Below are 27994 nucleotides of genomic sequence, written 5' to 3'. Positions count from 1 at the left end.
TTGTAGCTTTTCAAAACTGAAGAAGGAATTACCGATAATGATAACAAGACGTTTCACGAAAGAACATTTTAACAACATACTGGAAGTTTTCCAAATGATCATTGAAAAGGATTGGATGGTACAAAAATATGTTAAATGCTATGAAGCAAACTGATTCATGTTTAATATACAATAGTGATGATATTTAATAATACTATTAATTCGTATATTCTAACCAATTTGATTCGTTTAGGAATAGTCAAATGTTAAACTATACTTTCCAAGGTATATGCTATTGCACGGTTATTTTTAGAATATCTAAAAGCAAATTTACTTTGGAACGTCATCTAATGAATTCAATTTAGCTTAAAGTATAAAAAGAAAGTGTAAGATCGATTATTTGGAAAAAGTTAACATACATAAAATGTACATAAAAAAAAATAAAAATAAATGAAATAACAACTATTATGTGACAATATGATATCTATAAAATTCCAACAAAATTTAAAGATCTAAAAAACGAAAATATAATACACTGACGATTTTGATTAAAATACAGTCATAAATAAATAATATAACAATTATAGCCTTTGTATGAGGTCAATACAGAATATATCGACCTAAATAGGTATATCGACCTCGGACTTCGTCCTCAGTCAATATAATCCTTTCAGGTCAATATATCATTATATCGACCTCATATAAAGGCTTTAGCTGTATATCAATTGGCTTCAAACGTATAATGTATCGGTACTAACTTCAGCATACTATCATGAAGATGTTAACCTTGTGTTTTTATTATCCAATGGACTTGTCAATATTACAATATTCCAATCTTTTTCTGCGCATCATTTGTCTTTCTTTTAGAGATTCTTGCAAAATCATCATCGAATATTTCGAATCTGTCTGATTTAAATATCGCTTTTGTTTCTGTTGATTTGGCAAGCAATGTGTAAAGTTAACACAAATACAGTTGAACTCGAATACTTTTATGAATGATTACGTACCAATTAAAAAAAAAAGCCTGTTTTTGTCCGTTTGTCGTTATTCGTATATTAATATGGCGTTGTTACTATGATTTGTAAAATATTTCGTTATGTCCATTAAATAAGGTGTTGTAAATAATATGAAATGAGAGTAACACAAAATAAGAATTTTAAATAGCAAAACTATATTGGGATTGTTGATTTTGTATTTTAAACTGTTTTACTGTAAAAGAACAAGTTATATCATATGAGAAAGTTTCCATAGATTTTGGACAGCTGAAAACACAATCCTTCATGAAGTGCTACATTAAGTTGACATATCTGTAATGCATTCGTGACTATACGTTTTTACACGTTGTTATTTCCTTCTCTTTACCGGACGCAAATCATATCCATTTTATGGTAAAAGCCACTTAAAACGCTCGTCAAAAACATAAAACTGACAATAGATGGTTTAACAATGATACATTATCCGATACAAATAAAACTTGTGGTTGTATGAAATGTTAACATTGTATGTATAAAGTTGTTCAAGCATGCTTTTCAAATCACTGTTGTGTCAAATAAGGGGTTACATCATGTACATTACCCTATTTCATTTGACACTAGTGAGACACTATTAACTCTTTGTCTATACATTTTGTAATAACTGTTTGCAGATTTCAATATTTGACATCAAAGTTGAGGAACATGATAGACTATGGGAAAGAATTACTGATGGAATAATCAGAGCATGGTCCTTTGAAGAAAAACATGGTAAAATATTTCCAATAAAGGACCAAACGGTGATTAATCAAATCACAGACATATTTTATATTTTAAAGTCAAACACATGGCACGTTAATAAGACTGATTTTCTTTTAATAATCGGAGAATAAAAGAATCCAATCGTTCAAATAAGAACGATAATTTTCCACTGGTTGCACGCCATAATATTTCATCAGCATTGTGTTTAAGATGCATTTGATCACACTTAAATTTATTTAGATAACAACCTAGTTTGGATATTTTTCCATAATAAGTGTTTCTTGAGGACTGTTAAAATCAACTAATGCAATTCTGGTTTTGTGTATTTGTCATATTTATTCTACAATTTTAAAGGACACCAAAGAAGTGAAATTCATCATTTGTCTGTATGTTATGCATATTTCAATAGATGCGTATAAATCAGCTTTTAGAGTGGTTGTCTATTGAATTAAAATGAATACAGTTATGATCACTTATGATACTACCTCCTGTTGATATTTATTACTTATAATTTGGCACTGCACACGTTTGTGCATATCTCACACTTCAACTGGTGTCTTTACAATAAATCAATTGGATATGACTTGTATTGATACCCTCTTCTTGTAAATCAATTCATATAGGTTTTCATTAAGGTTTTTGTAATTCTAAGTTCTTATCTATTGAGTGAAGCTAATTGGCACTGATTTTACAGTCAGTTCAGTGCACTAAGATAACCCCGTTTTTGGTGGGATTCTTTACGCTCTCGTTTTTTTTTCTAGTTTTTGTAAAATTCTGTTGTCTCTTCGCCTTTATCTTTGTTTGCATGTAAAAAATAGTTTGGTTTCGACTCTCAAGTTCCAATGTCCTTTTTGGTATCTTTCTTCTCTCATGTACAACGTTCAACACACCTACAAACTTAACATAACACGTTGCACAGTGATCGTACTACAAGCATGTGTTGATATATTGTTATTACGTGACCGTAATGATTGTAGCGTACTTCCAGTAATAAGTGCTTCTGTGATGGCATGATACAATAATACATTATTAATGATAATACATTTCAAGAAAATGAACTTTAGAAAGCAAAAGACAAACGAAACCATTAGAATAAAAAAAAAGACAATATAAAAAAGAAGATGTGGTATGATTGCCAATTCGACAACTCTTCACAAGTGACCAAAATGACACAGAAATTAACAACTATAGGTCACTGTACGGCCTTCAACAATGAGCAAGGCCCAAAAAGCATAATCAGCTATAAAAGGCCCCGAAGTGACAATGTCAAACAATTTAAACGAGAAAACTTACGGCCTAATTTATGTAAAACAAATAGTTTTGCTGAAAGCTTTTCAAAAACAAAACAGTCTGAAGAACATAATAATCAAAACGAGCAGTAAAACATAAATAAGCAAATAACAAAAATAAAATACAAGGATTTGCTCCAGACTTGCAAATAGGTTAATTTCAATTATTGACTTATACATTGTTTGTACCGTGTAACTGCTGTTACAAAGGAGTTAAGTCTTTGTTTAACGTTGCAAGTACATAACGCAAATATGATTTCAGACGATGTTGACTTTGAAAAGGCCTAATTTTGTTCTAATGCTACAATGTGTAGGTCATCATTCATTGCAATTCATGTTCAAATTTGAACATGACATAAAAAGATTATTCTTTAACTTTGTTTCATTATTGAGCAAATGTTGAGAGCCCCATTGTTTTGCAGCATTATATCATGCTACACTATTATTTGTTTCCTTATTCGTCAACTATTTACTAATGATTAGTTTCAAAACCTGGTTCTTTTCGTATATATTCTCTCTCATCTCCCATGTTAACGTGTTGTCTTAAGGCATGCACGATAAACCCGGATAATGTTTCTTTTCAGTATAAAAGAAAGACTCTAGGTTTATACAGTTTGCACATATTTCTTATATTGGAGATTTTTTCATAAATTTATTTCTTAAAGTTGAGGAAGTTATGATGACTAAATATCTTTCTTTGAACGGTGGAGAATATATCTCAAAGTATGTTGCGAACATTGATGGTCTCACCAGGAGAGAACTGTTTGCTGGCTACAGTTTAGATGACCCAAATTCGAAGACAAATACAAAAGGCAAAAACCGCCAAGTAAGTTATTATTAAATTACCAAATGCGTTATAATATGCATTATATTGTCATGTTGCTACTATGGATTTGATCTTATTATGCAAAAAGGTATACCACGTCGATGTTTAGATACTTTTGTTGAAGACAACCATTAACAGTTCGGTTTATTCAACTGCACCTACCTCTTATGTTATTATCCAGTAAACACTTGAATAATTACACGTATGAAGTTAATTGTCAAGTGTATCTGTTTCTTTTCTGATCTCTCTGTGAAATCTCAGGTTTTCCGATAGAGTTTACATACCTCATAGTATTAGTTACTTAGTTTCCACTTAAGTGTAGGTAAAAAAGATTGTAAAAGGTATCTCAATCAGTAGTTATTCAGTTCCTAAAGTACTGCACAAATGATACCAAGATGCTTGCAAGAACTATACACACCTTTTTAATGAAATTAAAAGTAAGTGTTTAATTGAATTACATTTGTCATATTAGCTTTAACGTTTTCACGACAGTCATATTCTCTATGTCAATTTTATACACTTTCCAGAACTATGTGTTACAAGATAATCAACAACATTCCATTGATTGTGATTATCTCTTTTGAATTAAGTTGTTAACTTTGTTCCGTGTCCTGAAATATAAACATATAGGTTACCTACAATCGTGTATATCCATTTTAATCAATTTTGTCAGATATGACCCTAGCTTAAAAATGTCTTAGTCAAATATATAATCTATGGTAGAATGAACGAAAACTTACCTTACTTTTTTATCACATTATCTGTAATTGTTAAAAGCACGTAATTCAAGAACACTCGTTAATGCACAAATTAACGCACCGAAATACAAAATAACAAAAATACTGAAAATTCAAAATGGAACTTCCATAACCAAATGGGAAAAAGAGCTCACACACATCGAACGAAAGGTGAACAACCCTCATATTCCTGAATTGGTACATGCTTTACTTATATGCAATTCGATGAACTAAACCTGATTTATAACTACATGTAGCTTAACCTCTCACTTGTATGACAGTTGCTTAAAATTTCATTATATCAAAAAACAATGTGTGAACAAAACAACTAAACATAGTAGGTAAAAATGTCAAAAATAAAAGTACAGCAGTCAACATTGTATCTTAATGTTAATCATTACAGACACATTAAAGTATATGAACAAAGAAAAACACAAAGCCATATAGACAAAGCACACCAGCAAATCCAAAAGACCAGAATATATAAAATTACCTACTCACAATTCCACAAGGACGGGATGTAGAAGTACCTAGTTACCTACAATGGACATTACCATAAATAGACAAAACATACAAAACAGTGAAAGAAATAATTTACACATATTAACTTCTATTCTATATCTTGTTTTAAAATTGTTAACTTAGAATGATTTGTATACTCTCAAACGGGTTTTATATTGATGTTTTAATGTTTAAGGATGTATTTGCCACTTCTTTTCATGCTGGTAAGACCGATATGATGGATCAGATACTTAACAGTGACGAAAAATTCTCAATGACAAAAAGTACCTTCCATGGATTATGGAAGCAGGTATTATTTTTTTGTGTTTTTATAGAGATTGTTTTTTTTTTTTTTTAACATTTAATATCTCACGCAAATCTGTTAAATCTTAAAAAGAACGATATAACACGTTAGCGTTTGTAGGCAGGGTCTCTTGATTTTTTTTAACCATAAATATTTCAACTCTGAAAGTGTAACAAGAGAAATCCATTTAAGTAGCCGGTTCGATCAACAAGTTTGTATTTTTATACAGGTTAAAACGATGATTATCATATATTTTATTCTTAATAAGAATTCAAATTGCACGAGTTCGCTACCTATCTATATCTTTAATTCTGCTTATATAGGGTTATAATACTGTTGCAGTCTTCGGAGGTCACACATATTATCAATAATAGGGTTTAGACTAAAATACACACTAAAACCGGATGCATATTATTGAACCAATTCATTGAAAAAGTGTGTTCTAGACTTTTTATAATTTGGATATACGTTTTGGTATGCAATAAATCAAAAAGTAGAATTTGAGTCAAATAACTAAACATGAATTTAAAGTTAATACCCCTTTAATGCGTTTACGCTAAACATTAGATGCATTGTGGTTATACAAGTTGACCATATATATTAAACACACTTGATCAATTAATGATTGTTTTCTTAACAAGTAAGTACGTATTTTTCATTAATGTAGGAAGATCTCTCTATACGGTGTTGTTTGGTGTTTCTTTTCATCTGTCGTATGTTCCACAGATACTATTTAAGCATTGATAATTGAATGTTGCGGTTGCATGTAAAACATTCGTGATATTCTAGTTAAAACTATTTAATTTTCAAATTAACATATTTTAGGAGATAGCAGCAGAAGATGACAAGATACTGCAGGTAAAGCTTAATTTTGATTTGATTTAAGATTTGTTATTTTCATTAATTTCCTACATGTCCTAGAGGACGAACTGTAATAATACTTGTTCATAATGTTTATAAACAATGATATACAAATAAAAACTTACACTTAAATTGTGTAATTTAAGGAATACACATTTAGAAATTTAAAACAAAACTATTTACTTTGGAATTCCGTATCAGTGGGAAATATGTACTTTCGCAGGAGCAACTACAATGTAACTTTACAAAGTGGAGAGATTATATAACATATTCTTTTATACTAATCGTTGTTTAAATCACATTTACACTTGTTGTTCCTATAATTTGATACACAATTCACAATGTATCAGGGTAATATACTTTTTGTATCTAAATCATTAGCATTATTCTGCGCCTTCAAGGCAATTAGTTGGATTGGCAAAAATACCGTGTCGATGAACAGACTTGAGGCTAATGTGCATTAAATAAAAGATAAACAGCAGCACTATGCAAAATTGAACATATTATATATATCGAATTATTAAAAGTCTTGAGTATAGATAAATATATCTTAATAAAAAAGTCCAATATTTCCAGATAATGTATATATTATTTAATATTCACAAGTACTTTCATGTTTTACAACAATCTTCAGGTGAAAGGCGAATAATTGTAACTATGAGACGGTAGTTAAGTACGTAACGTCATAAAACAATTACAAAAGGGAGATAAACGTTCTAAAGTAAAATATAGAAAGCCAATTGTAACGCTATTGAAAGCCTAATGCGCATTTAGTTTTGGCTTGAATTAAGTTATAAAATGTTGTTCCTTTATGGATCTTCTAATGTCACATTCGACATTAATTAAATAGAACGGGAAAATTCTAAAAAGCCCTCTACCGGAACGATCTAAATGTTCGCTAAGAGGGATTTTCCTATGTTGCGGCTTCCATAAGGTGAAATATCCAATAAAGAGTACTAAAAACAATTACACCAAAATCAAGAAAAACTGAAAAAAATACAACGTGAACAAGAAAATAAACAGGATTGACTTTAGGTCCTGAACTTAAGTCATTGACGTACCTTGGAATATATATACTTATCTTACCTCCTATAAATTTCTAGGAATATGATTGGTTAAAATCATCCACGTGGATACCGTGTATATTCCATCTTAGGTTAGTAGGGAGGCGCGGCTTATTTCAATACACGGTTTGTATTGGAGTAACGACTTTGGCACTATTTGATTATGTAAATGTTTTGAAAGTTCTGTTTATTATTGTTATATCAAGGTTGTTGATTTTAAATTGTTATTGTTGAAATTAGTTTTTTTCGTGCAGACCAAAAGAAGTAGGTTCTTAAAATTGATTCACCCCCAGTTTTTGGTGGGGTTCGTGTTGCTCAGTCTTTAGTTTGCTATATTGTTTCTTGTGTACTATCGTTTGTCTGTTTGTCTTTTTCATTTTGAGCCATGGCATCGTCAGTTTGTTTTTCTATTTATGAGTTTTACTGTTACTCTGGTATCTTTCGCCCCTCTTTTGAACACTTTTATATAAAAATAAGAAGATGTGGTATGATTGCAAATGAGACAACTATAGTCTAAATTCAACAAATAAAGATAGTCGATAACATAAATGCGTTACATAGCTTCACTCTCAACCCCATATTGAATTTACTGACCCGGTATATATCATATTAGGTCACTAACACACTATGTAACTAGTTAAACTGATTTACGGACGCTGCTCTAAATCTTATATTAACCTCTCGTTATTTTATCCGCAGTTATTATAACGTTTTATCAAAGAGGATTTCCTATTCCTTTATCCATTGAGAAAACAGAAATTTTATAGTCATACAATAGATATTCTTAACCATTTACTAGAGTGTGTGTCCGAGTGATATAGAAGATCCGAACGCACCTTTATATATAGCGGACGAACTCCTCAAAGGTATGGGCAGTTTTATTTATATATTTTGATGGCTAAGTAATGTGTTCACTCGGATATCATCTCATATTAGAGGAATATGCATTCAACATCGTAATGGTTGTGTATACTGTTTTTATACGACAGTGCTTGTTGAATTGCACTAACGGCTTAGGAGTCCACCCTTTTGGCTTAGGATAAAATCAATTCAGTTTGTATTATTGAAAGAAATATGAGACGTGATTAAGGTTAAAACATATTGTTACAACTCTTCCGTCATCTGTCCAACAGATGTCTCCGAATGATCAACAATAAGTGAAGTCTACAATCTATAGTTTTCTTTAAGTCGTATATAAATATGCATTATGTTTTCCAATTAGACAACTATCCACCGAGGTTTAAATGAAACAAATATAAAAACACACACCACACATGCCACAAGCACGTGGACATATTTTGCCTGAATCTGCATACGTTTTTTTTTTTAATTTGTGAACTGTTGGTATGCCTGGTGAGGGTGATTTCTGAGTCTCGATTTTTACACAAACGATTTTAACAGTCACTGTAGTGTATCTTTTGTGTAAATTTGTATTCATATTTACATCATTTTCACTTTTATGTCATTGTCAAATTTAATATCTACTACACTTTTTTGTTGACGTTTTTTTTTTAAATAATCTGTACGTTTGTTTATTTTTTTTTAATCATTTTAGTGTTGTGTTGTTGTGATGCATGCGTGGTTTATATTTGTAATGCATGTTTACACAGTTATGGCTGCCGAATCCAAAAATTGGCATATGAACCCATCATATAAAAAAATATGATATGATTGCCGACTCTGAACAAGAGACCAAATGACACAGCAATTACTAATTGTGGATCACCAGACGGCCTTCAACAATAAAACCAGTACATCATAGTCAGCTATCAAAAACCTCAGACTGGTCTATATACACAATAATAAGCGCAAACATAATATGATACAATTTATGACAGCAACACATCTTTCAATTATATGATCCTGACATAGGACAAGCACATACAAAATATGGCGGGGTTAAATATAACCAGTTGGAAGGCACACACAGTTTTCCCCTAACATGGGATAGTGGTATTACAGTACTCACAGTTACTGAAAGCTATCTCAAAGCCTATACACACTCCTAAAAGAAATTAACCAAGACTTAAACATTATGACATTTTGGGGGTTGTCAATATAAGAAATCTGTTCTTAAAATAACTGTCATGTAACATGTTTGAGTGGAAGGTTTATCCGGCTATAAAACCAGATTTATCATATCCCTTGGAAATAACACGCCAGAAAAGGAATATGGCAGTTGTTTTTCAGTTGGTTCGTTCATAGAAATCGTTTGATTTGTTCAGTTAATATGGAATGACCCTTTAATTTACCTTGGAGTCCAGTATTTTGTTGTACTCTTTAAATAGTTTTAATGTTAGCAGCAATCTTCTATCAGGAAAACCATGGTAGGAAAGGTAAAACATGCACTATAGTTTTGACTTGGAGATTCGTATACCCCATATACAAAACCTAAATAGAAACGAACGCCCAAATATAAGGATGGAATTATCTAGACTTTTGACTATAGAGTTATTAACCGATCCGTCAAATTAACAAAACATTTCTTTGATTTTCTTTAGGCCTTTGTTGTTCTAAAATTGGAATGATTACATGCTGCAAACGCTGCAGGAAAAAAGACAAAGGAGACAATAGTGACAACATTTCAGACACGGTGCCAACAAATGAGACATTGCTAGTTGCTGTATTGTTAAATAAAACACAAAAGGCAGCTGCATTATGGCACCAGTTTGATAATCCAATGAGTAAGCTTATAATTATAAACAACTGATATTAAATGAGCTGTAGATTATAGATTATTATATGGCATTTTCCATATTGGCCCTGGTATCAGCCCTAGGCTCCCATATCAAACCAGAGGGCTTAAGCCCTAGGGCTTGATATGGTTCGTGGGCTGATACCACGGACCATATGGGAAATGACATGTAATTATCTATTTATCACATATTTTCAAGCAAGAGAAAAAAGATAGCATATACCAAATTATGTTTGATATTTTCAACAAAAATTCAATAAAACATTTAACGAAAAGAAAATAAAAAAATGTATCACAGTGAGTTTACAAAGTTCGTATCACAGTGAGTAAACAAAGTTTTGTGAAAAGTTTAGCAAATAATTAACAATAAATATATTAATTCTCAGAATTTTAAATATTAAACGACTTAAAGTGTTACATTTCCAATTAATGCTGAAGAAGAAACACCATATCGCTACTATGATTTGGAAATATGTTCCGCTTGAACTTTCGATGTCATACATCAATCACTTTTCCATTGTGGCGTCATATATTTTATAAATTCTTTATAACGTCAAAATTTTACGAGAACTTTTGTTTTTTTCACTGTTGCTTTTTACATTTTGTTCTACTACAGCAGATTCGTAACTTTCTAAATTTCTCATTTTTCATATGAATTTACATGCATCGTCATTTGATCTGTAAGAATCCTTTTCTGATCGTCTAGCTGCTTCAGATGGCAACTTTTTTACAAATAGTTTTTGATTGACAGGTTACCGGAAGTTAAACTCGGGAGCTCGATATGGATTTCGAGGGCTGATATCGATATTGGCCCCCAGGGCTGATAACCAACCTTGACCTCCGGCTATTATTGGCCATGCAAAAAACGTACATATCAGTACAAAATATGTGATAAATGATAATTAACTATACGTGTAACCAAATGCAACTATATCCGAACGCATTCATTTGTGTGAATTTGATATATTATGTGAAGCCCCTGTTACAGCGTGATCTACAAATAATTACGCTCAAATGATTCAACAAAATACTATACGTTAGTACCAATATATTTAAAGACACATTATCCTTCGACTTTTCCTAGAATTGCCTTGCTAAGACAGACTAAGTTTGTAGCACATATTGTGTTAATGACTTTTTCTTAATTGGTCTGCCTATTTCCTATTTGCTTTCTATTTTAAAACCTTCTGCACATAGACACCCTTTTACATAATAAAAGTCTTTCATGTAGAAGACACCAAAACCAAATTAACCGACCTATCAAAATAGCAATATATTATTTGTCATTATAACAGGACACATAACAGGAAGTACCTGCGAATCATTCTTTAAGACTGGTCAGCATAACTAACCATTTTATTCGTTATCATATACGGCAGACGTTTAGAATTTTTAAATTTGAAATTATGAAATGCGACGAAAAATCGGGCAATTTACATCATTGGTTTTGTTATAAATACAAAATGTGGATATCCCGATCATATTTAAAACGACAAAAGGCATACATGTGTAAAACAAAACATCTCAATTGATGTTATAGATAAGGTATTTTACAAAGGAAATGGAAACAAAGTATGGGTTTCCTACAACGGAAATAAAACAAACAATGAATGTTAAAGCCAGTGAAATATAAACCTATTTCGCTAATGATTAGTCAGAAACACGTTTTTTATATTTTTTTCATCTCATTTAAACCACATTTTCAACCATCTATAACTTCTTAAAATGGCAAAATCAACAGAAATAAAAAAAATGAAGGTCTGTCCGCATCAATTTTTTTTAAGTTGATGCAAAGTTAATTACAGTTTAACTAAGTTACTTTTGGTATCTAGTCACAGTTTCTTTTATGATTCAATAAACATATTGTTACCATATTTTTTGCATGAAATAAGGGTGATGAATGCATATTTCTGGTAAGAACATGTCACGTCTCAGTTGATAGCTATATTTATACAGATATCAAAAACATATGTTTTTTTCTATAATTGTGCCTGTAAAAAGGGAGATAATTGGCTACTTCCGGTTAAGGAATGTAACTTTCGGCCTTTAATGATAGCTTTATTCACACTGTTTCCAAAAATAGATATAGAGGTATATACTTATGACTGACATGAGGCATATGTGCCCTTCCGGTTTATAGAATGTCACTCTCGGTCTGAAATGATATGTGTATGTATGTTCATTTAAAAGAAGAAATGGCTTCAAGGTACTTGTTTATACAATAAATGTAAATATGAAAATAAAATTGAGAATGGAAATGGGGAATGTGTCAAAGCGACAACAACCCCGACCATAGAGCAGACAACTACTCCGTTATCTGTTTTGGTTACGGAGGAGATAAACTTACAGGAAAACAGTTTTGGGGAAATAACTCTTACAAAAAAGTCTTCGACTTAACAAGATAAGTTTTAAAACCGCAATAACTGTTCGATATGATACAAAAAATTTCTAATATGGTTTGGTAGAGCATACAAATTAACTATTGAAAACAAAATAAAACATAAAATTTATTTTAACGTATCAAAAGCATTCAACGATGGTTTCAATTTTCTCGTTAAACAAGTTTAAGACGTTTTGAGGCTGAGAAAGATACTTTTCCATTTTACAAAACATTAAGCCTGGTAATATTATAATTTCGATAGCATCGCTATTAAATTTTTATCAAAGAAATCGTACGAAAAATGATGACAATAGCATATGAAGTGTATCAAAGTATGAGTGCAAAACAATATGCTATTATGATATAATAAAGCATTCATCGAGAACATATGTCCGCCATTTGACTTGCAAGCAGGCAACCTACGTTATGTACCACTAAAAGAATCGTTGCAACGGTTGGTGATTATGTTGAACGCATTTATCCAATCGAACTAGAGATAAAGGATCCAGCAGAGGCAGTTGATTCTGCCTCATACCTCGACTTACATCTAAAAATTGACAAACTTAACGACAAAAGAGATGATTTCAGCTTCCAAATTGTGAACTTCCCATTTTTTATGTAGCAACATTTCAGCAGCGATTGATACAATACTATCAGGCTTGTATTTCCTAGAATGATTTCCTTGATAGAGGGTTGCTGCTCACAAGGGAGCTAATTAACCAAGAGTTCCAAATGGTGAAGTTAAAACTATCTCTTCGTAAGTTTTACGGACGCCATCACGAGTTATGGAATACTCGTCTTACAGAAGATATCGGATATGTTCGTTACTACAATCCCCTTCCGATCCCTTTACACGAATTTGACCTACCGAATTATACAATCTACCGGATTTGTTATAACATGAGCAACACGATGGATGCCGCATGTGAAGCATCATCTGCCTACCTTTCCGAAGCGCCGGAGATAACCCCCAGTTTTTGGTGGGGTTCATGTTGTTTAGTCTTTAGTTTTCTATGTTGTGTCTTGTGTACAATTATTTGTCTGTTTGTCTTATTTCTTTTTTAGCCATTGCGTTGTTAGTTTATTTTCGATTTATGAGTTTGACTGTCTCTCTGGTTTTTTCAGCCCTTCTTTTTTTTAGACATCTTATTTTTTTGTTGTTATTATTTTATATTTCAGTCTTCTCTCACGTATGATTTCTGCTATACAAACCATAACATCATTTGAACACAATTATTATGTGCATATAAATTATGTTAACACTGATACATGTATATGTTCTTTTCAAGATAACAGATTTAACAGATTAAACTAATTGAAAACACCTTCTAGATTTTAGCTAATTTATATGTTATAAGGAACATTCATTTACAATTTTAAAAAGCTGCCAGGTAGTTGTGAATACTAGCCTACAGACTTTGAATGTGCTAGTTCAATGCACACTTGTAACAAGCTGTGACTCCGATCCTAATTGACATTGATTCTGTCATTCTGTCTGAGGTATTTTTTTCTCTTCGGCATATTGCAAGTGGCTGAAGTGACGTTAAATACCAACCACCAAAAACAACAAGAGTCTACTAATATAATTTCTTAAGACCCATTGCGAAAATTCATTTCTAGAAAGACATTAATATTTGAAGGTTTATATGCCTTAACTTAATGGTACGTTCTTAAAAGCCAACATAAACTGTCAACTCAAGGTATTCCCGTGAACTCAACGTTATCAATACGTTCTTTCTAAATTGATAGTTTTCCTCTTCCATGTTTTGTCCAGTACTTGTTTTGGCATGTATAATGCTATGTACTCAAACATTATATCAGTTTTAGCTATGACTAATGAGTATCTCATTAAATTTTAAAATAATTAAGGGTCTTCTAATGATAAAAATTTGCTAGTTACCATGGCATTAAATCGATTTTGTGGATCATTCATTTCAGTGACAGCCCTGATTTCAAGCATGTTTCTTACCTCTTTGGCAAACATTGCGGAAGAAAAGTTTGAGGAAAACCGCCAGAATCAATACCAGTCTCATGCAAAGTAAGTTTATTGCTGAAACGTGAATTGGGGTATGGCAATCCTACAGATGTATGTTTACATTGTCATATTCAATATTTATTTTACATTTGATAAATTAGTATAGAAATAAAAAGATGTGAAGTGATTGACGATTCGCCAACTACATTTGTGTACCCTTCATAAACATAATAACGGCATAAGCAGCTTTATATCCCAGTACTACCTCTAATGAGCAAACCAAATAACGTATAGTAATAGATAAAAGGCCACCATCTGATCAAATGTAAACGACTAAACGAAATGTTTGTTAACACACCAGGCAAACCACTATCTTTGAAAAATAGACGCTTCAGTAAAAAAACCTCATAATTTATTCTTTGATTCTTACAGGTTATTTTTATCACGAGCCGTTCTTCTGTTGGAAAAAATGTTTACTGACGATGAACAAATGGCTATAGAGGCTCTTGATAACGTCTGTGATGTGTGGGGCAATATTGAAAGTCCCCTCCACTTCGGACACCAATTCAATATAGAGGAATTCATATCTCACTCTTCCAATCAGAAAGATGCAAGCAAAAGATTGTTTGCGTATAACGTAGTTTCAGTTGAAGACATCCATTTAGATATAGAACATGAACCAGGGACTACAAATGCTCCACCACGGGAACAAAAAGTGACACCTACAACCAGTATTTACTCGATTACTATTAGTGGGTGGTTTTCATTTATAAAGGTATGTTAACTTTTTTTAACAAAAACACCATCTGTCACCTTGAAGTAAACTTAACCTGAATAACTTACAAGTCACTTATTCTAGTAAACTGAGCAATTGATAATGCATTTTTACTTGCAAACGTACAAAACAAATACAGTGTAACCTGTCTAATCCGAGACCTGAATATTCCAACATCCTGCTTTAACCGACACATTTTCAAAGTTAAAAAATATGACCACCCTGGCAAAAAAAGAATCCTGAGTATACTGATACCCTGCATAATCCGACATTTTGTTTATGGTCCCTAAGTGTGTTGAATAACACAGGTTGCACTGTATATGAATAAACGGCGCAGAACGAGGAAAATATTTTGATAAAAAAACAACCGCCTCAACACAAATAACCAACAAGTGCATGCATGTTAACAGAAACATATTTTCTAATTAAGTATAAGTAAATGTCTGATATATACACTGAATTATATGGGTAATTCACGGACAAACACATTGTGTTGATGATTTAGACGTTTTACATTTGAACAAAAATCTTACCGTTGCATTTAAACATGTTGAATGTAATCAACAGTACTTAACCGAGGTTTAAAAAATAATGATTCCATAATTGATAAATAGATAATACAACGAACAAACACTGTGAGAAACGCATGTTCTTTACATGTAGAGCTGGTGATATTTTAGTTGCCTTTCTATGTATCACAAAGAATGTTAATACATCAACATCAAAAAGTGTGTATCATTACTTTAACATGCGTACATTTACTAAATTACATATAACATTTAATTGTAATTCTATATAACTGAAATCAGTGTTTTGAAGGAAACATGTTGTTTGGTATGTGGATAATTTATACGAGATGATATTTATTGCAAAATCAAATAGTCTTGCAACACTGGGGAAAAAATGGCTAAAGACTAATTGACTGTAAGTTCCGATTAAGAATTTTGTGGATGATGACAGAGATAACGATGGACTTCGACAGGTTGCCATTTGCATGGTTTTATTCGATATCATTACTGCAAACCTTTTTAACCGTTTGTTTATATTTTACCAGACATTTTTACACAAACAGATAGCGTAACTGGTTCTTTTCTTTTGGATATGATGTTTGTCTGGAAACACAATATTGTCGTGACAAAGCGAAAATAAAACGATACACTGTATATAATTCAAAATAATTCAAAATGTTAGTGTCTTAGTCTTAGCTACTTCCTATCTACCATAACAATGTGTTTCATGTTGTAATTCTTGGAAATAAAACAATCATAAGAATCTTAACTTTGCAAGAAAAACCGTCAGAAAATACCTCTATACTGTCTGAGTGTTCTTTAAAAGATATCTTAAAATATTGATGTCTAGTAAGTATTTTTTTATCGTGTTTATCTCTTTGTAATGACAAACGCGATGATTTTAATTTTCCTATAGTCAACTTTCCATTTCTGTGTAGCAACATCCCAGCGGCACCAGCATATGGAGTATATGTGTCTCAATTGATACGTTACTCTAGAGCTACATTTTTTTTGTAGCTCAAAGTACGTTGATTTTGTTGAACGAGGAATACTGCTTTCTCAAAAGTTGCTAAGACAGGGCTTTGAATCAATCAAATTAAGGTCATCACTCATGAACTTTTACGGTCGCCATCATGAGCTGATTGGCCATTATTACAAAAGTGTGTCAGAAATCATATCTGATATTCTTCCTCAGTCATAATAACCTTCCATCATTACCGAACTGAACAAAGAAATAACACGACGGGTGCTGTATTCGGTGAAGGAAATGCTTACCCTTCCGGAGCACCTGATTTCACTCCCGTTTTTAGTGGAGTTTATGTTGTTTCTTTTTTATTATTTATAACTGTTGATGTAAATGTCCTTTGGTTATGTGAGTCTTTGTTTACTCCTTGGTTTTTGATTGTTATTGTCTTTTAATTTCAGAACCACTGGAGAAAAAAATCTATGCTAACAATTGTTACAGCACCTGTTACAAAAATAGTTATCCATCTAGTGAGTTTATAATGTATTCAAAACAATATTCAAATTTAATGACACATCGAGATATACAGTGTACACACGAGGATATAATTGATAATACACTGAGTTAGGTATTTTGTATACCATGTAAATATAAAAGCACACGATGACCACACACTTAAAAAAGAGTCATATGGACACACAAACATATTTCAACACAATAACGGTATTTTTAGATGGTGACTTAGGATTTGTTTAATTTCCTGTCTTTTAACTGCAGTAATGTGATGTATTTTTGTGGATATTTGATTTCAAATTATGCCAAAGTATGACCCTTCAGAAATTTCCTTAAAATAGTAATGAATCCATTCTAGTGCAGAATGTCGTTGTTGTTCTTTGGTTAGAATGTTCTTTAAGGATATATAAAGACAAAATATATAATCAAAGTGTTTAATGCTAGTACTGGTAATGAAGCCAGAGTACCAATCGGTTCTTAAGTAGTACCAGTAGTCATAAATGTATCACCACAGTATTATTGATACATTAAAGTGTGCATTTGGATTTATAATATCTCTTTAATGTTGCCAAATGTCAAACATTTAAAACCCAAAAGATAATATAATAATTAAATGACTCAACAAAAAAAGGGTCTGAAATCGTAGCTCGCCATCATTTTCTATGTTAATATACATATATATCCTAAAAAAAATTATGGCTAATGAATATCGATGTAACAACAGTCATTATGCACAGATTTCATCCGTGATAAAATAGGACACAAAATAACAACAGATTCCCTAACCAGTTTTGCATTTCATAATGTATATTTATTGATTACAGGGTGAATAAACTGATACCGTAATGCAAACACTTATCATTGTAGTCTCAATACCCAAGTTATCGAAAGAATGGTCCGTTAAGAAACGAAGTTCATTTGCTTGTGAAACAGAGTACATTTTTGTTCTTGATGTAAATATATAAGATGTATGACACTTTTCTCAATATAAAAACACAATTTTTGTTTACAAAAAGTTTTTTTTTAAGTTTTTGCTGGTAACCGTAGCATTGACAACATTTGTATTCTTTATAAATAATAAACTAATTTTTTCAGCAATTTTTCATCGCGGCTTTAATGATGTTTAGCTATTTCCTTACTCAGGACCTGCAACCTGGTTCAATAAATCTACTAGAAGGTTTGATCTTCATATACATGTTGGGTGATTTATTAGAGGAAATATGGAGCATGGTAAGTGATAATCTTTTTTTATTTAAAATTTTGAAAATCATGATGCAAATATTTTTATACTGGGTTCTCGCTTGTAAAGTATGTTATACAATTTTTGTTCATCAGTCTGTTGTTCTTTGTTAAACTAACGTACATAAAAATGAAAGTAACTATTTCAGAATTTCATCTTCTTTATGTTTTATTATAAAATGTTTCTGTCACAGAACATGTAGAATTACACAATATTAAATGAAACTTAATTGCATGTATCTCAAAGTGTTAACACAATCTGATGACAGATATATATTGTACAGGTTGGATGGTAATTCAATATTGCTTTCTTTATAGATTCGTCCGCAAAAGGATTGCCACTGGTCACCACAGAGAATATTTCTTCACATATTTGATATTTGGAACATTTTGGATTTTTTGTGCTTCATATTGTACATACTTGGATTTTGCATGCATATTTTGGACTCAGATTTGATAGCACATACAAGGCGAATTTACAGTATAGCATTGTTTATCATGTTTCTTCGACTATTAAATTTTCTGTTATTGTCTAAACGGTTTGGTATAATCATAATCATGGTGAAAGAAATGGCAAGTATAACATATATACAAATTTAGAAACGACTGTACTATAATTTAGCCTACCTAATTTGATGAAATGCGTCTGTTATTAGTAATGATCGAATTACAATTCCAACAACCTATACAAACCATATACAAGCCAATCCTTTGTATACAATCAATACACCAGTATATAATAAAACAACAGTACAATGCATTTTAAATACCCTTTTTTTGTGAGACCCTCCACTTTTTAACAGTTATGAAGGGACCCCTAAAGTAAAAGTAGTTTATGGGTTCTGACATTTTTGTATTTTACTTTAGGGGTCCCACTCCATAAACATATATATTTTTTGTATTAATATCAAATTTAAATTTTTACCTGTTCTAAGTGAATCAAATTTTATATCTTCACATCTTTTTATTTTGTTTCTCTCATATAGATATTGCCATCTATTTTTATTTTCTCATTAAATAATGTGGGATGCTCAAAGTAAAAAGAGTGCTATAATGCCTACTTTTACTTAAGGGGTCTCATAAACTTTGGTATATATAGGTATTTATTATAGGAACCAAAAGGTAAAAGAGTGCTAAAATGACTTCTTTTACTTAAGGGTCTCATAAACTACGGTATACATAGATAATTTCAAAAGGACCCCTCAAGTAAAATAGTGCTATACTGTCTTCTTTTAATTTAAGGGTCCCACAACCTACGGTATATATAGGTAATTTTCATGGGACCCCTAACGTAAATAAAAGTGCAATAATGCCGTCTTTTACTTTAGAGGTCCCACAAACCATATACAATTCAATACTATATAAACAATCAATACACCAGTATATAATAAAACAACAGTACAACGCACATTAGATACACTTCTTATTGTGGGACCCTCCACTTTTTTAACAGTTATGTTGGAACCCCTAAAGTAAAAGTAGACCAAATTATGACACGATGACTATCAAATTCTGATGGTATAACACTTCGAACAAAAGCGACAAAAACAAGCATATAAAAACTTGTTCTTTTATTGTTGTAATTGTATTTAAAAACGTGATATTAAAAAGTGGCCAATTGAAAATAAAAAAACAGATTTTAAAGAGTTTAACAAAACCATGAATACAACAAAACCGTTCAATAAAAAGTTCATAATACATCACATACATGGATTGCTTTATAAATTGTGGATTTTTGTCGTCCCTTTCGCATGATCTCAAAGCATTTTGCAATTAATTATTATCCGACATACGATAATCAGGCAATTCTCAAAGGTAACCGTAAATCCAAACAGTATGTTTAAACATGTTACCAAACAGAAATGTATTAAGAAATCTCAACTATCTTGTAAAAAGTAAAAATAACATAAATTTCGAACTTGTAAGAAAATGCAAATGCAAATTGTCTAATCAAATGACAAAATTAGTCGCAAGAACTTAGCAAACGAATGGATAATAACAAAGTACGTTGTTCAAGTATCGAAGTATCGACAGCATGTAATCATTTATAAAATTACCAATTGTTGTAATTTTAAAGTCAGTTTATTTTAATTCAAAGTAAAAGATTAGCACACATCAAGATATAAGGATATATACCGAAGAGACTTTTTTGTCGAAATGCGCATCATGTTCAGTTACATTGGTACAGTTTATTTGTAAACTAACACGTGTTCGAATTCTAGGCTGATAAACGGTTTCTGTTGGTACATAACACAGGACCAAGTATATTTGGCACTGGCATGCAAATATAAATACTGTGTACTTTTGAAACTTGAAGTTACCAATTTAATTGTATATTTATAGCTTGAGAAATATATGCATACCTAACATTGTCGTCCCTTATCCGGCTAAGGTTTTGATTTATTCAGCTCTTTTTTATGAAGGTTCAATATGTTGCTATCGAGTATTACTGACGATATATTGTTTTCAAATTACTAGACAATTGGTACATTTCATGTTATAAATTTAATACACCCTTTTCTAAAGGACCCAAACTTCCTATGGGTAGATCTTTTTATTATAAATATAATAAAGGGGCTTAAAAACCGTACAGAAAAGTGTATTACTAAGCATGTTCGAATAAAACAGATTTTATGTTTTCAGCTTGTGGATTTGATGCAGTATTTGGTAATACTTACCATCCTTATATTTGCTGCTGGCGTTGTGTATCATGCCAATGTTTACCCAAGCCATACAATCGCTGGACCCAAAAATATTGAGTATTTGAGAACATGGACAATTCTTCAAATTCCATACTGGCAGGTTTATGGCGAACTATTTATGGATACATTAGAAGGTTTTACATCCATTTTAGCATATTTTTGAATAAAACTTATTTCAGCTATTTTAGAAGTTTCCTTTCAGAAAAATGTGTCACACCATGCATGAACCTTTTATGAATTCTTTTATTCTTCAGTGTGTCAGGAAATTATATCTTATCTGTGCCAATTACACTTGTGTAAAAAACTTCTATCCACAATTTAGTCTTAGTTAATGGTCAAACTATATATTTACTCCACATACAAACGTTGGTGGAACATAGTTTATGTATAGAAATGAGATATGTAGTACGTTAAAAACTTTTTAAAGGCATACATGTATGTACAAATGTACTGTGTCAAACAATAGTGTCGATAAACTTGCGTGGAGACGTCCTTATAATATCATGAACATCTATGGGTATATATTCGTAAATCATTCACAGACAAACAAATTCGTAATTTTTTAAACATCATTGTAAACTGTTTAAAAACAAATAGCTAACGATAATATAATAAAAGCCACTAAGTAAACATTTTTCTTCGGAAGTTTGTCGCGCTGGACCATAATTCAAATTTAAGTTTCTTTATATATCTATAAATTCCTCTGTACATTATAGTTTCCATGATATATTCCGTAAACCTGTTTATTTTAAGGCAATGACGATGCAGGTTGCAAGGATGACGCTACAAATTGTGCAACAGGAGATTGGATAACACCAGTAATTGCTGCTGTTTATATGATGTTAACAAACTGGTTGTTGTTGAATATTGTTATAGCTATGTTCAGGTATTTTATACCGTTGATTGGTTATTCAATGTAGTAATTCAATAGTAAATATAGATACAAAGATGAGGAAAGAGCGCAAATGAAAAAAGGTAACAGTATGTCGATGAAATTGTTTGTTCATCTTGACAGTTATTCGAAAAGGATTGTATGTATTAAATAGTAGAAATTAAAAGCGCAATTAATGTTTATAAATACAGTAAAAATTAATAATGTATTAGCTACTAGTGGAAAAAGTGACATACGAAACATCATTTTTAAGTGGAATAATAGGGCGGATAAAGAGGGAATGTTGATTTAAACTATTTCCTAGCTAGCTTATAACACATTGAAATATCCTCAATTTTAAAATCTTAAAAATTTTATTTAAAAACTTAGAGACACGCTGTTGATATGATTTAGTCCTATTTGACGGAGTAATTCTATATCCTGGTACTATATATATATATATATATATATATATATATATATATATATATATATATTTACCCGTATTTAGATAAAAGTAGTTTGCCTATATAATACTGTCAAACTGTGCGCATAACTAACTATCGAAATAATCCTAATGATAATAAAACTACCGTATTTGTTTAAAAGAACTGTAAAATCGATTTTATCAGCCACAATACAGGCACTATAAAGGAGTAAACTTTTAAGATTTTACGTCTTACAAAGTTAATCACAGGAATATTCAAATCAATACGTCGAAGCTGACAATGCCATGGTATGCCATGATAATAAATATCTAAGGAATATATGAAGTTTAGCTTTTTTTTTCAAATCAGTCGGTAATGAATTATTTTGACTTCAGATTTCTAATTTATTTTGTTATTCCTTGATGTTGCGTTGTATGTACACAATTAGTTTTCTGTTGCAGTGCACGATTTAAGGAAATTCGAAAAAAATCCGAACAGAAATGGCGTTACTATCGACATTCAGTTATAATTGATTTTGAAGATAGAATACCTTCACCACTCAATTTTCCATTTAGAATTTTCAGTTTCTTATGGTACACTACAAAATGTCCATGTTGTCCATGTTATAAGAAAACTATAAAAGGTAATGTAATGTAAACGTGTGGTAATGATAGAAATATTTATGAATATAATGACAGCCACTGTACAATATAATATACGGGGTGACTAGAAAACAGTTAATATAAAATGTTCAGTCTTCAATTTTGGACAATAATCCATCTAATGAATGGCAATTTGTTATATGAATGATTATACATCCTCGGATTTCAAATGTTTGGCTTTGAGCGTTCCTAATGAAGGTAAATCCAGAAAAGCGCTTCAGACGCATGAAGTTATTAAACGTGTTGTTTTCAATTTTTTACATCACTGGGTCGATATCTCTGCTGGTGGACTATCAGTCCCCAAGCTTATCATCAGCTCAGTAGTCAGTACTTCGGTACTGACATGATTTTACAAACTTTTCTAAAATTGTCCGTTTATACATTTTGAAATTATTAAGAAACTAAGGATTCAACTCCCTCAGGCAAAGTGGACTTTAGATGAATTTGGCTATCAATTTTAGGTATTTTTGTCATATAGCTCTTCAACAAATTCGGTACTTATACATCCTCGGATTTCAAATGTTTGGCTTTGAGCGTTCCAGATGAAGGTAAATCCAGAAAAGCGCTTCGGACACATGAAATTATTTAACGTGTTGTTTTCAATTTTTTATAATCAATAAATACATTGTTTGTCGACTTTAAAGTATACAAACTGATTAACATATTATAAAAAAGGAATATCATTCCTCGTACTATCAGCCTATGCAAAGCACATGAAAACATTTTGAACGCTATAACGATCACAGTTATCACAAAATGGAAAGATTGGATAAATATTCAAAACACGATAACCACTATTGTTTAGTGTTTTAAATACGTATATCAATATATCAATGCAAGATCTTCTGACTGTTATAGGTGACAGGAGTGATATGTTGAAGAAGGAACGCCAATTTGCTAAGGAAATAATAGCAGAAGAAAAACTTTAAAGACAACTCAAGAAATGTTTCCCTCTTAAAATGGATATTTCTATTACAGTAAAATATAAAATTATGACTTCGATTTCATTTCTAGAATTACTGCAAATCATGTTGCATATTAAATTTGGAACTTACTCAAATTACAGTTTATTAGCATTATTCATACAAGAAATGGCATATTCTTTACTTCCACCAAAGTTAATAAACTGTTATCATAGTTATTCAATCATGCTAATATTAAACAAAAAAGAGAATTTTTGACATGATACATATTCTTAGATCGGAGGCGATCTTAAAGACCTTAACAAAGATGATGTAACCAGTCTTTCGTGTTTAACTATCAATAGTGACGTTCAAACACAAAATTGGAAGTGATCGTTTTAGCTACAATCGATAAATATCAAAGGTCTACAATCTCCCTGACAATATTTGGTTATTTTCAGTGTTTTATAAACCATTGAAATAACTTATCAAAGGAAGTAATTAACATTAAGATATCAAGAATGAACAATTTTTGGTAAATATACTCCAGCTAATGCAATGATTGAAAAAGAGGGACGAAAGATACCAGAGGGACAGTCAAAATCATAAATCGAAAATAAACTGACAACGCCATGGCTAAAAATGAAAAAAAGACAACTAGACAAACAATAGTTCACATGACACAACATAGAAAACTAAAGAATAAGCAACACGAAGCCCACCAAAATATAGCTGTGATCTCAGGTGCTCCGGAAGGGTAAGCAGATCCTGCTCCACATGTGGCATCCGTCGTGTTGCTCATGTTATAACAAATCCGATAAATAGTCTAATTCGGTAGGCCACATTCATGAAAGGGAAGGAGATTGTATTTACGACGTTAGGAACATATCCGATATCATCTGTGAAAAGGTTGTTCCATAACGGTCAACCAACTCATAAAGGCGTCCGTAAAATTTACGAAGGGATGATTTCAACTTCACCATTTGAAACTCTTGGTTTAATACCTTCCTTGTGAGCAGCAACCCTCTATCAAGAAAATCATGATAGGAAATACAAGCACAGGAATATCGTATCAATTTGAAGATAAATACCCCGTATGCAGGTGCTGCTGAACTAACCATTTCTGATCAAATGTAAATGTTAGTTTAACATCCTTATTTGACATAGAATACACCCCGTTACTAGAAGTATTATAAAAGAACAACGTGTATGCCATATGAAAAAAATAAAACAACGATCAATAAACGTACATCTTATAAGAGGAAACTCACATTTTAAGACAGTTTGAGAGAGCTGTCCAATATGTTAATATATGTTACATTCAATAATAAGCGACTGTTTGACTAGCGAGAAAAATAATTAAATTTCTATGTACGATGAACAAAAAAATTCAACATGCATTCACGTTTTTCTTTTACATTGAACAAAAATGGTAAGATTTTCAATATATAAATTTTAAATACCGTTTGTAAATACTATATAATGGGTACAATTTTAAACTGTAGTTAAACTAAAATGTTGCTTTTTGCGATAAAAAGGTAACTAGAGACTCTCAAGATCGAGTGTCGCTTAATTGGATATTTTGTATTTTATACATGGCCATCCTCCAACATTATAAAAATATCAAATTACAAAATATCATACTACTTTGCATCTCAAATTATAATACAGAATAATAATAACTGATCATGATCCTAGGGAGTCACGGTCGCTAAACACCCCTACTAATAGCACGATAAAATTTGATTCCGACGTCTCCCGTTTATTTTGTCATACATTAACAGTAATATGGAGTTCTAATCTTAACGCAGAACTGCCAGGATAATATGTCTTCGAACTGTTCTAAACTTGTTTCAAACTCTGTATTACATAATACCATAACATAATCATCAAGAGTAACAAAAATAACCTAAAAAAAAGAAATTACGACAAAAAAGAAAAACTAAATTAAAATGTAGAAAGAATGTGCATAAATGAAATGACGTCTGAAATAATTATAACTGTCAAGAATGGAAGATCAGCATCTGTCAGGAACTGTTTTGAAAAATTATAGAAAAATAGTTTATCTGCATTGATAAGACAAGATAAGTGACCGAAACAAGTACATTATGTTGAATTGCAGGTGTGCGCATATTGTATGTAGACAGTCACATAAAAAATAAAAATGTCGTGTTGAAAGAATAGTCTTTATTGTGAAAAATAACTCAAGTAATACATATTTAATATGCAAATATAAAAGTTGTTCAGATCGCGGAATTTACGCACTTTCTTATTTTTACCCGAACAATTTTGCTGTTTTTTTTTATAGAATACTTATACGGTTCTTAACGAGTCTTAAACTACTATTGTGCATCATTTTTATCAATGAATTTCGTTTAGCCTCTATAAAAAATCGAAAATATGCTATATGCATTTCTTGATTCATGAAGACACCATGTTAAGCTCCAAAATATTGTTGGAGAATGTTTACCTCATATAAGGTGTGGGAAGGTACTAAGTATATACCTAGATGAAATATACTGTTTACCCATTGTACGATACAATGAAATAATATCGTATACAATGGTTCAGTCAAAGTTGTAATAACATGATTTTGTGGTCCCTTTAAAAAGATGAATAAATCATAAGAAGGACTAAAGTTTAGTCATTGTTTAACAGCTAAACAAAACCTAAGATGCAGAAAGTAATCTATTGACGTTCCCTATTATTAACATTCTAAATACCGATATATAAACTCATATAATTATAGTGTGATTAGAACAGGGTCTTTTACTGAAAGTCCTACCCGGTAGTTGATTGTCGCATATTTTCTATTGCAAATCAATGCTTTTATAAACAGAATTTAGTTTAAAATAAGTAAAACTGGACTTTATAAGTGTAGGATATCAAGTCAATGACCCATGGATTCATTACTACATGTATTTGAACATTGGAGGATCTCCATTTATATATTACAGTGTTCAGTTGTTAACAAACGTTCAAAAAAAGAATTAAAACTAGCATTACATTGTAACGAATAGTATGGCAAATAAACTCATCACATATACCAGGATTAAATTTTGTGTCTACGCTCGACGCGCGTTTCGTCTAAAAAAGACTAATCAGTGACGCTCGAATCAAACAAAGTTTGAAATGCTAATAAGGGTACGAAGTTGAAGAGCATTAAGGACCAAAAGTCCTAAAAGTTTTGCCAAAAACAGCCCAGGTAATCTATTTTCTGAGGTAGAAAAGCCTTAGTATTTCAAAAATTCAAAAGTTATGTAAACAGTTACTTTATAAATATGACCAATTGCCCTTGATTTCTTTTCCACGGGACGATCATATTCATGCATTCTTCCAATCTACTTATAATAAGTGTTCTGTAATTTAAAGGAGCAGAGCAATATATGGTTACATTAATATATTTTGGCTATTCGTACTTAACTAGAAAATTAAATCATCAACACCGGATTGTCTCTTTAACAAAATTTAGACAGAATATTTTGGCAAATTTTGATTACCCATATCCAAGGACCATACAAGAAGGACATGAATAATAACACATAAATGATAGGGAAGTATCCCGACCTCTTAATCAGGCGTACTATTGGAATTGAAAACAAAAAAAGAAATATTAAGATATATATACAGGTTTTCTTTTATCAGCAAAACGTTTTATAATTAGCCTTACTTTTTGTAAAATAAAAGATAATATTTTCAATTAAAGCATTTTCGCGCCTGTGTATATTTACTAATGTTTAATTGAACACAGTAAATAAATAATACTAAAAAGGTCTGACGTTACCTAAGTAATATGTTAACTCATAATTCGATGACAAACTGACAACGTCTAGGCAAAAAATGAAGGAAAAAAACAGTTTACAAAACACAACATACACAACCATGGACTCAATTGAACGTTACTACCATCTACGTTGTTTGATCTCAAATAGAAAATTGTCTCATTCCGAACGTTCTTTCTTTTAAAACATCAGTTTCTTAAGAAACTAAAAGAGCATCTGAGTCGTTCGATAAATAGCAACAATAATTATTTCATAATATTCACTGTGCGTTGTTTGAATCTTCTTTTCTTTATACATCGTGTT

At 31.2% G+C, this 27994-nt stretch overlaps 1 protein-coding gene across 1 annotated transcript in view; it reads left to right on the top strand.

The window, feature by feature from the left end:
• Window positions 1-24067, top strand: part of LOC127700085 (uncharacterized) — a 47284-nt gene extending 23217 nt beyond the window's left edge. The window contains exons 16-31 of the mRNA XM_052203553.1: window positions 7-118; window positions 1625-1721; window positions 3667-3827; window positions 5262-5375; window positions 6195-6227; window positions 8094-8160; window positions 9796-9978; window positions 14308-14407; window positions 14777-15119; window positions 17054-17122; window positions 18201-18335; window positions 18663-18917; window positions 20988-21180; window positions 21800-21932; window positions 22807-22988; window positions 23866-24067. Coding sequence (XP_052059513.1) covers window positions 7-118; window positions 1625-1721; window positions 3667-3827; window positions 5262-5375; window positions 6195-6227; window positions 8094-8160; window positions 9796-9978; window positions 14308-14407; window positions 14777-15119; window positions 17054-17122; window positions 18201-18335; window positions 18663-18917; window positions 20988-21180; window positions 21800-21932; window positions 22807-22988; window positions 23866-23936 — 2248 coding nt within the window. The 3' untranslated portion in view covers window positions 23937-24067. The remainder of the gene's footprint in view (window positions 1-6; window positions 119-1624; window positions 1722-3666; window positions 3828-5261; window positions 5376-6194; window positions 6228-8093; window positions 8161-9795; window positions 9979-14307; window positions 14408-14776; window positions 15120-17053; window positions 17123-18200; window positions 18336-18662; window positions 18918-20987; window positions 21181-21799; window positions 21933-22806; window positions 22989-23865) is intronic.
• The last annotated feature ends 3927 nt before the right edge of the window (window positions 24068-27994 follow it).

This window comes from Mytilus californianus, unplaced genomic scaffold (genome assembly GCF_021869535.1).
Source record: "Mytilus californianus isolate M0D057914Y unplaced genomic scaffold, xbMytCali1.0.p SCAF_48, whole genome shotgun sequence".
Taxonomy (NCBI): domain Eukaryota; kingdom Metazoa; phylum Mollusca; class Bivalvia; order Mytilida; family Mytilidae; genus Mytilus; species Mytilus californianus.
The sequence above is the reverse complement of the archived record's forward strand: the minus strand, read 5'-3'. Positions and strand labels throughout refer to the sequence as shown.